This window comes from Mauremys mutica, chromosome 5, assembly GCF_020497125.1.
Source record: "Mauremys mutica isolate MM-2020 ecotype Southern chromosome 5, ASM2049712v1, whole genome shotgun sequence".
NCBI lineage: Eukaryota > Metazoa > Chordata > Testudines > Geoemydidae > Mauremys > Mauremys mutica.
In genome coordinates, this window is record NC_059076.1 from 113,894,327 (window position 1) to 113,906,857 (window position 12,531).

Here is a 12,531-nt window from a genome sequence, read left to right on the forward strand (position 1 = left end):
TGATTGCATGTAAATATTTATTGTAAAGTATATATTATTTGTCTTTTTCTATGTATGTTATTTTTTTGATGTCATGGGAGGTCCAAAAACTGACTGAAAATAGGCTTTAAAATAGAATTACTCAGCAGTCTTAGCAACAATTTTCACTAGCACTCCAGATATAAAAATGTGATTGTATCTGTCACACAGAAACTAAGCTCTGGCTTTGTGTTAAGAAAAAGGCTGGTTCCATTTACTGCCTCCATACAGCTGAGTTTCCACATTTACTGATAAAATATTTTTTTAGTTTAAAGTGATTATAGAAACATGTTTTCCCTACCTTCCCCCTATGGCATGGTTACCCTAGAGTAGTGTACATTCTCAAGATATCCAGCAACAAGGAATACAACCCAGCTTGGATGTGCAACTAGTTCATTTCCTCGAGCCATACTCAAGCACTGTGGTGGGTTGAATTCCTGCAGTAAGGACCTTAATTGGGCCCAGATTGGTGACATGATACTTTGTACCATCTGCTAGGTTATAGGTTACTGGAGCATGCTGTGGATAGTATTGTGTGCACTCAAGAAGACAAATCTGGTCCCTAGACTCATGCCCACTGACTTGAGGCCTTTCTGGGAAGCCTTTCTAGCCTGATATCCTTTGCCTGGTATCCAGATGCTTGGAACTTGTCCTAAGGCTATACCAAGTTCCTCCCGATCTCACAAGTTCTTTTGGAGGGGTTTGTGGTGGTGATGCATTAGAGGCTGCAGGGCCAAACAAAACACCTTGCATACATATAAGGAAACCTAGAGGTTGAATTTCATGGACTGACTGACCCTTTGAACAAGACCTTTAGATCTTTGGTGACATCCGTAGGTCATTCCCTGCTACTGGGAACTGGGATAGAATTCACAGGAAACTTGAAACCACTGTCAGCTGTAATCCTGTGTAGTAAGCCCTCCTAATAAGCTAATTTTTAAACTAAACTATTGTCTTGGCCACAGAGGGAGCTAGGACAACTATCATCTCAAGTATGTTAGAATATAAATCACCTTCTGCCAGGATAAACCAAAAATTGACTGGAACCGCGGTTATGTCCCCACAGATACCCAATTGATCATGCTGCCATGCTTTTAGGGTTCTTTTGTGAGACAAATGAACTTACCTTTTTTTTTCTAAATCAATTTTTGGTACCCATTTACAATGAAGACTAAAATTTGTTTTTATGAAACATATATCCAGTGCCATTACCACCTTTAGATAAATTGTAGCTAAATTTGATGGCATTTCCAATAAGAGTTTAATGGAATTTATGGAGGTACATATAATAAATATCCATATCTCACAGTTTGGGTAGATGGGCATCTTAATTGGAGCTGGAAAAGAAACAGGTTTCCCCTCCCACAAAACTTTGAGATTTTGAAAATTTTCCTGTTCCACAATGGGATGAAACAGACCTTTGCAGTTTTTTCATGAAAATCAGAGAGAGACCCTCCTCCGAATGGCCAATATAACTTGGTGGTCAGGGCATTCAAGTGGGATGTGGGAGAATGACAGGGTAGGGACTAGGACAGCCAAGCAATTAAAAGATTATTTGCTCTGTTAAACAATAATAGAATATCATTTAAATATTTTCGATGTTTTCTACATTTTCAAATATATTGATTTCAATTACAAAATAGAATACAAAGTATACAGTGCTCACTTATTTTTATTACAAATATTTGCACTATATAAAAAAATTAAAGAAATAGTATTTTTCAATTCACCTAATACAAGTACTGTAGTGCAATCTCTTTATCATGAAAGTTGAACTTAAAAATGTAAAATTATGTACAAAAAATAACTGCACTCAAAAACAAAACAATGTAAAACTTTAGAGTCTACAAGGTCCACTCAGTCCTACTTCTTGGTAAGCCAATCACTAAGACAAATAAATCTGTTTACATTTGCAGGAGATAATGCTACCTGCTTCTTGTTTACAATGTCACCTGCAAGTAAGAACAGGCATTCACATGGTACTGTTATAACCAGCTTTGCAAGATATTTACATGCCAGATGCAGTAAAGATTCATATGTCCTTTCATGCTTCTAGTCTGGCGGACATGAGTCCATGCTGATGATGGATTCTGCTTGATAACAGTCTAAAGCAGTACAGATTGCATGTTCATTTTCATCGTCTGAGTCAGATGCCAGCAGCAGAAGGTTGATTTTCTTTTTTGGTGCTTTGAGTTCTGTAGTTTCTGCATCAGAGTGTTGCTCTTTTTAAGACTTCTGAAAGCATGCTCCATACCCTGTCCCTCTCAGATTTTGGAAGGCACTTCAGTTTCTTAACCCTTGGGTCGAGTGCTGTAACTATCTTTAGAAATCTCACGTTGGTACCTTTGCGTTTTGTCAAATCTGCAGTGAAAGTGTTCTTAAAACAAAGAACATGTGCTGGGTAAATTCTGCCCCCAGGAATTCAGTCAGAAATGTAACTCATTTTTTTTAACATGTGTCATCAGCATAGAAGCATGTCCTCTGAAATGGTGGCTGAAGCATGAAGGGGCATGTGAATGTTTAGCATATCTGGCACGTATACCTTGCACTGCCAGCTACTAAAGTGCTTGTCTTAATGATTGGCTGAACAAGAAGTAGGACTGAGTAGACTTGTAGGCTCTAAAGTTTTGCATTTTGTTTTTGAGTGCAGTTATGTAACACAAAATATATACATTTGTAAGTTGCACTTTTGTAATAGATTACACTACAGTACTTGTATGAGGTGAATTGAAAAATACTATTTCTTTTGTTTATCATTTTTACAGTGCAAATATTTGTAATCAAAATAACAATGTGAGCACTGTACAATTTGTATTCTGCATTGTAATTGAAATATATTTTAAAATAAAGAAAAACATCCAAAAATATTTAATACATTTCAATTGGTATTCTATTTAACAGTGTGATTAAAACAGCAATTAATCATGATAAATTTTTATAATTCGTGATTACTGTTTTTGAGTTAATCGCGTGCGTTAACTGCGGTTAATCGACAACCCTAGTAGGGACTTGAACTTGGGTCAGCCACATCTCCGGGAGTGCGTCCTAAACACTCATCTGTTGCTTATTCTGGGGTAGGTGTCTCTCTCAACCTGAGAAACCTCCCATCAAATCTGGACAGCTCTATAAAGTTTGTTTTGGTGAATTGACATTTCTGATACAAAAATGTTTAAGTGTAGTGTCAGGAATTTTTCAAGTCTTTGGTTGGTTTGGAAATGTTTTCTTTTCAGTGACTTCTGCACTTTCAATATAGCAACTCACAACTGATGGGTTGCTCTTATTTTCTAACTTACGAGGAAAAGAGGAAACCCCTGTCAGGTATGAATTGCCATATGAAGATGCAGAAAAACAATTTAATATTAAGAAAGTTGTTGTTTAATCTGTGCATAAGAGCTGAAAACAAGAGGGAAGAGAGTAGCTTCTTAAACTCCTGTGACTGAATTTTTTCCCCTGTTTTCTCAAAAGGCAAATGGGTTAGCAGAAACGCTTATGAACCTGTTAAATTAGATTTCTTCCTTCTGTCTCCCCATCCCTTTACCCATTTCCACTCTTGTAGGTTTTAAATTTCCTACAGACTTTTAAAGTGCAGATGAACTTTCTGTATAATGTGCCAAGGCACGGAAACTGCTATTGGAACTGCTGCTCCTAATGCCAAAGCAATTCGTAACTTCAAAAAGCAAAAATATAGTGGAACAGCTCTGACAGCTGGAATTCTTTGAGAAATCGCACACTAATACAATATCTGATCCTCCTCTTCCTGAAATGTCTTGGGAAATATAACTGATGGCCCATACAAAAATAACTGGTCTGTTTTTATTTTAAGACTGAGAGCTATTTATGGTGGATGAAGAGATCCTGAATTCTTTTAATTTACCAAGGCAATCAGAAATCCTCTACTACATAATATATGTTCTTTACATAATTAATTTGGCTTAATTATTTACTGCTTCTATGCAATTTTTTTTAGTTCAGTGGCTTTTTTTATTTTGGGTATTTAATTGTTTCAATTATGGTTAATTATTCATTACTCACATGATTTGTTTTTGTGCATGCTGCCTGTGCATTATACACATTCTCCATCTGCTTTGACTTCCACAGCCAGAAAATGTTGTCCTGACTCTTCAGGTAATAATGCCTTCCATTGTATCTGGTAGATGTGCTCTGTGTCTTGCTTTTTTTTTTTTTCTTTTCTCCCAAAACGAACAGGGATTATATTCACTACTCCTGTCAAAACATGCATTACTATTTTCCATGTCATTCTAAATGGAGGTGTTGGTGTTTTTCATTTAAGCCACGTTTGATTTGGTTATGTTCCAGATCGTTCAGGTAATCTACTAAAACATATTTCTATTCATTTTTAGTTACTTTGTAATCTTTTCTGATTTTCTTTTTAACAAATTTTGGCTAAGTATTTGACTTGTAAAATCCAACCAAAATTATCTTCCAAAATATTAGTTGTTCTTATTCAAAAAGCAAGAGTAGCAGTTCTAAACCATCACTAGTCTCCTATTTATTCTAGGATTGGCAATTAGGTCAGAGATTGCAACCATGTTAATGATGATGGGTTACTATTGACACTGCATGTGGAGCAATTTTTTTTCCCCAAGGACTGGTGGGATTGGAGGCAGATTCAGTATGACTAGAACTGAAGTATGATGATGGATAGCTAGTGAGAAATTATGACTTGTAACTTGTATTCGGTGAAAATACAACACAAATTCCATCTTGATACTGCTGCTTACAGATTGTATACAAGAGAGAGAGGATGAGCCAAAGTAGTAAGTGTAATAATTTCTAGTACCCTTAAAGTTAACACAGACTTTTCCAAGTGACTTTAATAGCCTTTTAGGACAGGGCATCTCAGCCCATGGGTCAGGACCCAATTTTGGTTGCCAGAATATTTCAAAGGTCGTGTGGCAGTTCCTGTGGCTCCTGTGTCACAGGGCTGGCTGGGCTCGCCTTCCTGCTCCAGGCACTGCAGACTCTGGAGTCCCAGCGCCACTCAGGTTTGGCCCAGCCGTCATGATAATAGGAGTCCGTGTAGGCCAAATCTGAGTGAGTGGCACCGCAACTCCATGAGCCACGTCACAACTCCACTTAGACAAATTTGGGCCAGCCAGGGGGTTGGGGCCAAAACTGAGCAGCACTGCAACCCTGGGGGTTACAACGCCCAAAATGGAGAGCCAAGCCCGGCTAACCCCACAGCACAGGAGCTGCCACTGAGGTGAGTGCCGGGCAGGACCCAAGACCCCAGGAGGCAGTACTCAACCAAAACCACCCCAGGGCCTTCACCCCCAAACTATTTACTGGGTCGTGACAGGCCATAAACATTTACAAGTGGATCCTGAGGCCAAAAATGTTGAGAACCACTGTTTAGGGTATGTCTACACAATATAGAAAAACCTGTGGCTAGCCTGCCTGGGAGGGTCCCAGAGTTGGGCTCCAGCCTGAGACCTGTAGTCTACACAACAATGGTACAGCCCTGCACCCCAAGTCGGTTGGCGTGGGCCAGTTGCAGATTTTTCTTTGCTTTGTAGACATACTCTTATCAGCAGGGGCGGCTCTAGGATTTCCGCCGCCCCAAGCACGGCGGCACGCCGCGGGGGGCGCTCTAGCGGTCCGCTGGCCCCGCGGCTCCGGTGGACCTCCCGCAGGCATGCCTGTGGAGGGTCCGCTGGCCCCGCGGCTCCGGTGGACCTCCCGCAGACGTGCCTGTGGAGGGTCCGCTGGCCCCGTGGCTCCGGTAGACCTTCCGCAGACGTGCCTGTGGAGGGTCCGCTGGCCCCGCGGCTCCGGTGGACCTCCCGCAGACGTGCCTGTGGAGAGTCCACTGGAGCCACGGGACCAGCGGCCCCTCCGCAGGCACATCTGCGGGAGGTCTACCAGAGCCGCGGTCCCAGCGGACCTTCCGCAGGCATGCCTGCGGGAGGTCCGCTGGGACGCCGCCCCAAGCGTGCGCTTGGCGCGCTAGGGTCTGGAGCTGGCCCTGCTTATCAGGAGGTTTGCAAAGGCACCAAGGACAGTTAAGCATGCATCTCACTGATTTAAAAGGGAGTTGGGTTCCCAGCTGCCTTTTGCACCTATGAAAAATCTCTCCTTTAATTACTGTTTGTTTGTTGCCAACTGAGCATAGCAATGTACATGACACACAGATCAAGAGTCTCCGCCCTACAGAGCTTAAAATCCATCCCTTGATGTTTTTTGTCTCTCAGTTATTTTTACATTTTTGTTTTGAAGAGGGTACAGTCCTTCATCATTTAATATTTCTCTTCAGTTTTTATAATCAGGCCTTCTACTCATAACAGAAATCTTTTTTTTTAAGAATAAAAACAAATAATTTCCCACCACAATACAGTATGTTGGTATATTTAGGGTTGCTGATATTATCCAATAGTTTTTTGGAACAGCTATGAGAGTGAGATCAAACTGTGGGCCTGCTAATCAAATGTACCCATTTTTAATACATTATAATGCAAGTTGCATCAATATCATGAGCCTGTTTACTTGTTAAATATGCTGCTTAAACCACTTCTTGATAGGTTAGTTGTCAACATTTACAATGTTTTTATCTGTTTGAGATAGAAATGTTAGATATGTATTGATGACTTAGAAAACATTGATTCCAAAGACTACAGTAACTAATGGATCTTGTAGCTTTAATTTCATTTTTAAGCAGTAGCTGTATGTGAATCTCAACAACTATATAATATCTGCTGTTACAGTTATTTTTGTCTGAATTGCAGGCAATCTACTATGAAATCGGCTTTATAGTGTCTGCTGCTTTGGGATTGCTATTTGTTCTGTTACTGCCTCTTGTGGGACTGTGCTTCTGTATGTGTCGTTGCTGTGACAACTGTGGTGGGGAAATGCACCAAAGACAGAAGAAAAATGCTGACTGTCGGAGAGGCTGCTTTGCAACGTTTCTTTTTGTTGCTTCTTTAATTATCAGGCAAGTATAATAAATTGCACAATGCTCATTTTGCCCAACACTAATACTGCATTACTGTACAACAAGGAATATTAAGTCTAGTTTATCATTTGTAGAAGCTGAAATGGTTTTATTAGGCTGAAAATAATATATTCATTTTTACTCAAGATATTTTTACAAAGGCATTACAGTAGTGCTAATATGATTAATGTCATGTTAATGAATGAACCCACTTTTTGAGGGGTTTATGGTGTGAAACATCGTTATGATGGAATTTGGCATATGAGACTTTTTCTAGGGAGATCACTTCTTGTTTTTAAATCAAATGATCCAAATGGCCATTTAAAGTTGCTAATTCATGAACAAAAGATTCTGTCTTGTGCTCAGATGCCATCCCATTGAGAAGAGATGTTAGGATGCATTAACACATTTTGATAATAGTCAAGTGGTGGTCAGAAGTGATTGTGTGTGTTTGTCCCTCAAATTTTTTTAAATCAAAACAAGAATTTTCTAAATGCAACATGTAAACTCATGCTGGCATATGAATATTCCAGATTCATACATAATCACTACTGATAAAGATTCTAAAATCAGAAATTGACTGGCAGTGTTCCCCATGAGTGAAAACTATCTCTGCCTTTCCATTGATATGCAACAATGGTGAGAGTATTAAAACCTTGTTTTAGTAAACTAATTAGAGTTGAGTGGAAAGATTCATGGAAAGCAAAAAAGTGCAAAGTTTTAAAAAAAGTTCTACAGATCATTTTTCTAACCGTATACCACACTTTGCAAGTACTTTCCTCCACGAGATGCAAGTGGCTCTGCAGTTTTTTGTCCATAAATGTGCCTTAATTCAGCTTAACCTTCAGACTAGTCTCTTCTTGTAGATAAATTGCATTTTCTCAAACAAGTGAAATATTTTGTATTTGATTGAAAACGGGGGAGAAAATGTTCTAAAGCCATAAGTATGTCCAGCTACATTTCTGTTGTGAGGTGGTGGTCACACAAAACACCTTTCAAAATCCATGGATCCTATACATTCCTATCACAACGTGGTATATTTTGTCCAGTGTACTAAATGCCACACTAACAACTATGTGGGTGAACCCAGACAATCACTATGCTCTCGAATGAACTGTCACAGGAAAATGATGAGACACAAACACCCTGTCACCTTTGGGTGACCACTTTTCATAAAGCGATAACTCTGTCTGACCTTGGTTCTCACTCTCAAAGGAAACATGCACAACACTTTCAAAAGATGAGCCTGGGAGCTTAAATGCATTACTCTACTAGAAACTAAAACTCATGGACTGAACAGAGAGATGGGATTTTATGGCTTCGGGCTTGGCTATACTCGAAACTCCAAAGCGCTGCTGCGGGAGCGCTTTGAAGTGTGAGTGTGGTCGCAGCGCCAGCGCTGGGAGAGAGCTCTCCCAGCGCTGCACGTACTCCACCTCCTTGTGGGGATTAGCTTACAGCGCTGGGAGCCGCGCTCCCAGCGCTGGGGCACTGTTTACACTGGTGCTTTACAGCGCTGTAACTTGCTGCGCTCAGGGGGGTGTTTTTTCACACCCCTGAGCGAGAAAGTTGCAGCGCTGTAAGCGCCAGTGTAGTCAAGGCCTAAGTCCAACAATCTGTAACCCACTAACCTCCTCTCTTTGTCCCATGACTGCAGAGGTGTTAATGGGCCACTCTACCATGAATGCAATTCATGCTAAACAATCTGTTCCACCTTGGATTTTGTTGTCATGCTGGAAGTATCTTTCCCAGACCTGAAGAAGAGCTCTGTGTGGCTCTAAAGTTTCTCTCTCACGAAAAGAAGTTGGTCCAATAAAAGATTTTACTTCACCCTCCTTGTCTCTGGCTACATTTCTGGAAGCTGGGAGTTTGGATATGTGAATATTGTGGTTATAGAGCAGGAGCTATTGTTAATTAGCACAGATATACCTTTAAATTTGAGCATATTTTATATTGATTGAGATGGATACAACTTGCGATCCTTTTGTGTTGTGAGTCATTTTTTTTTTAATTTTTTGGGGTATTAAGTGCCTATTCAGAAATGTAGATCCTAAAGTACATAGGTTATATCTGTTATGTGGACAAGTGCCTTATTCAAGTATCAAGGAAGAACATCGTCCTTCATGTAATTGGTAATGCAGATAGTTCAGAATCTGGGATTCAACATGAATCAGAAGAATTGACAAATGGGTTCATAAAGAAAACTCTGATCCAACATTTTATTTTTGTATTAATGGGGAGGAGAACTTTTTCCTTAGTACTTTTTCTTTAAATCTGTTAAATATTAATTTTCTGTGACTTGAGTCTTTTGCAAGTAAAATAATCCCCAACTGGATTGATGATGTTTGCATCCGTTTATGAAATCTCACAAACTAAAACCAAAATATCTGACTTTCGGGGACACTAGTTAAACAGATATACACCACACCAGTCTGTTATGGGAAAGGCAGGTCTTGTGTCATCTCTTCTCCTTTTCTCTTTTCCTTTATTTGGTGATTTGTCAAAGCTCATTAGGTAATAAGTAGAGTTTTTCCCTTTCATGTTGTGTATCTGTTTAGAACAGGCGAATGTTTGACTGCATAGTCTGTTTAAAGATTCCCATCTCTCCCCCACCCTCCTCTCAGAAAGCTAAAGAAAAAAAGATCACATTCGAATTTACAAAGTACCTTTTTTTGTTGGGTTGCAATTGCTGACCTCTTTGCTTTGTGAGAAGAATACACTAAGGATATAAAAACAACCCCTTCAAAGAACAAAGATGTCATTGTAAACTCAGTCATGTGAGTTACACACTAATACTGTACTTTACATTTGAATGACAGTTATGAGACATTTTTCTTTTTCAGTTGGTCAAAAGAAAGCAGCTAATCGGTTTTCTTTCACTGGGAAAATGATATTCAGAATCATTGTTCTCCTTGTAGATGTGAAAGAAACAATGTATACGTTTGCCAGAAATGCAGCCGCCGTATTTTGAATGTCACCTTTTAAAGATGCTTAATATATTTATCAGATCTGTTTGGGGTTTTTTTAAATGGTTTGGTGGAGACACACATCTCTGCTTGAGTGTTGACAGATGTGACTAGGAATGATTTTCAGGGAGCGGTGGGCTGCAAATGGAATTGAACCCATGCCCTTTCAGTTAGTAAAGACCAGTGAGATAATGCTGGTGCCACTGTTGCTAACCCATGCTGCCATATCTTCATTACTCTTGTTGCCAGCATTCGCTAGGTCAAAGCTAGCGTGGTTATGCCTACCCACGCTACAATTACACCTTTAATTTTCCATGTAGACAGCCCTCAGTTACCATCAATGGCTCCTCATGAGAAGGCTGGACACTAGCATCTTTTAAGGAAGCAATTGTTAAACCTTTGAGTAAGAAATTATCTCTTGATGCTGAACTCTCCAGTTGTCATCCTGTCCCAAATCCTTCTTTCTGCGAGGTGAAGGTTAGTGATGCAGTTCTAATAGAACAAATCTAGCGGCATCTAGAGTATCTATTTACATCTTGCGGTACAGTAATAAACAGCTCCAAAATCTGACTTCTTCTCTCTGCCCATGCGGCTAAGATTCTTGTCCATTGCTGCTTTTTCTTACTTTCAGAGCCCTTCCCACTATATCCCTGCTCTGTTACCTTTATTGCAAGGTTGGCTTCTCTCTTCACTCTGCCAGCAATGCCTGCCTTGATTATCTGATTCTTCACCTCTCTGACAAGCAACTTTCCTACTTTGTCCCTTGCCACCCCTTATATATGGGAAAAACTTTTTTTTTAATATAAAAAACTGCTGTCCAATACTGTCTCTCCTCAAAACCGAGCTCAAATGTAACAAATACAGAAAATTGCAACATGATAATGGCTAATCAGATGGCAAGTTGTGCTCCTGATTTGCTAAGAATTGTGCATGTCTTATTGTTTGTTACCCTTCCACCCCACCAGATATGCTTGTCTCCTCCACCTGTTATATCATGTGTTCCCTAGATTATAAATTCTGGAGTCAGAATGGTTATTTACCATGCACCTAACACAATAGGGCCCTCAACATGGCTGGTTTCTAGGCACTACTTTAAAATAAATGATGAATAGTAGTATGAAGTGCTCAGGTCTCTTTGACCCCAGTTGTAGAGCTAGTATCATTTGTGTTAGTGTCCTTCTAGCGTGATGATCCCATTAGATGGTGGTCTTTATATCTGTCAGCTCCCTTTGATATTGCTAGCCTCAAACTGGTTTACTGCTTGGCAAACTGCATGAGGTTACACCTTAAAACCATCCAGAAATCGTAGGTAGTGAAGGTAACTGCCTGCCTTCTTAAACAACATTTCCCATAGAGGGGCATGTTACAGCCATGGTCTGATCTGCTACCAGGTGATGTCTGTCTGAAATTTAAGGTTTTAATTTTTAACCTGCAAAGTGAGTTTCTTCTCTGCCTACCATAAAGATGGTCTCTCTTGACTCCACTGTTGCATTCCCACCTGAGCTTCAGAGTGCGGCTCTTAGGTCTGGTCTACACTACGGTGGGGGAGGGGGGTCGAACTAAGGTACGCGACTTCGCGTAGCTGAAGTCGAACTACCTTAGTTCAACTGACTTACCCGTCCAGACGCGGCGGGGTCGAACTCCATGGCTCCAAGGTCGACTCCGCCACCGCTGTTCGCGGTGGTGGAGTTCCGGAGTCAACCGGAGCGCGTGGGGAGTTCGAACTACCGCGTCTTGATTAGACGCGATAGTTCGAACTCCGAGAAGTCGAACTCACCGCGTCGACCCGCGCGGTAAGTATGGACCTACCCTTAGTCTACAATAGCAGAGATCTATACTTAAAAGGAGCAGAATAGGGTTTAAGTAATTACAGGGATTTTTTAAAAAGTGTCTCACTTTGGCAACTGATAAACGTAGTTCCATATGGAAAGAAAATGAACAAAGAATTTCTCAGACACAGGTTTGATACAGGAGTGGGTGGGTGAGATTCTGTGGCCTGCATTGTGCAGGAGGTCAGACTAGATGATCATAATGGTCCCTTCTGACCTTAAAGTCTATGATTCTATGATAACGCTCTCAAGCTTGTCATGGGCTTTTAGTTACTGTATTTTACTGTATATACAGATATCTTCTGTTGAAGATAGAATGGTGCAATCATAATGGCCAAACTGGGCATATAATCACAAAACGCACTGATTGAAACTCCCATCTGCCTCCCATCTTTCATGTTATTAATTTATGTTTTATGTATTTCTCCCTATGGCCCAAGTTCTGCCAACTCTGTGGGCATCCTTTAATTTTAAGCCATTGAAGTTAATTAGACTATGTGCTTTTAAGTACATGTAAAGTGTTTGGAAGATTGGGACCATAGTGAAAAAATTAGCAGTGGAAGTAATTCTAATTTAAAAACATGTTTCATGTATAATTCCTTTTAATAAGCTATTTTACAAACTGTTTTCTTGTAGATGTGTCAAACTAATGATTACTCGTGAAAAAGAATGTTAGCCTTCATAAATCATGGTGGTTTTTTTAAAATAAGCAAGTATACATAGTATTAGTATATTTTGTATACATTTTGTAAATTTTTGACAACTGCAG

The 12,531-nt window shown here is 40.0% G+C and overlaps 1 protein-coding gene across 9 annotated transcripts in view; it reads left to right on the forward strand.

Annotated features, from left to right (window-relative positions):
• Positions 1-12,531, forward strand: part of PROM1 (prominin 1) — an 82,510-nt gene that overhangs the window by 33,161 nt on the left and 36,818 nt on the right. For 6 of the 9 annotated variants that reach the window (XM_045020040.1, XM_045020039.1, XM_045020044.1 and 3 more), the window contains exons 4-5: positions 4,117-4,143; positions 6,762-6,967. In XM_045020040.1, the coding sequence (XP_044875975.1) occupies positions 4,117-4,143; positions 6,762-6,967 (233 nt within the window). The remainder of the gene's footprint in view (positions 1-4,116; positions 4,144-6,761; positions 6,968-12,531) is intronic. The other 3 variants (XM_045020042.1, XM_045020043.1, XM_045020048.1) reach the window with 1 other exon arrangement.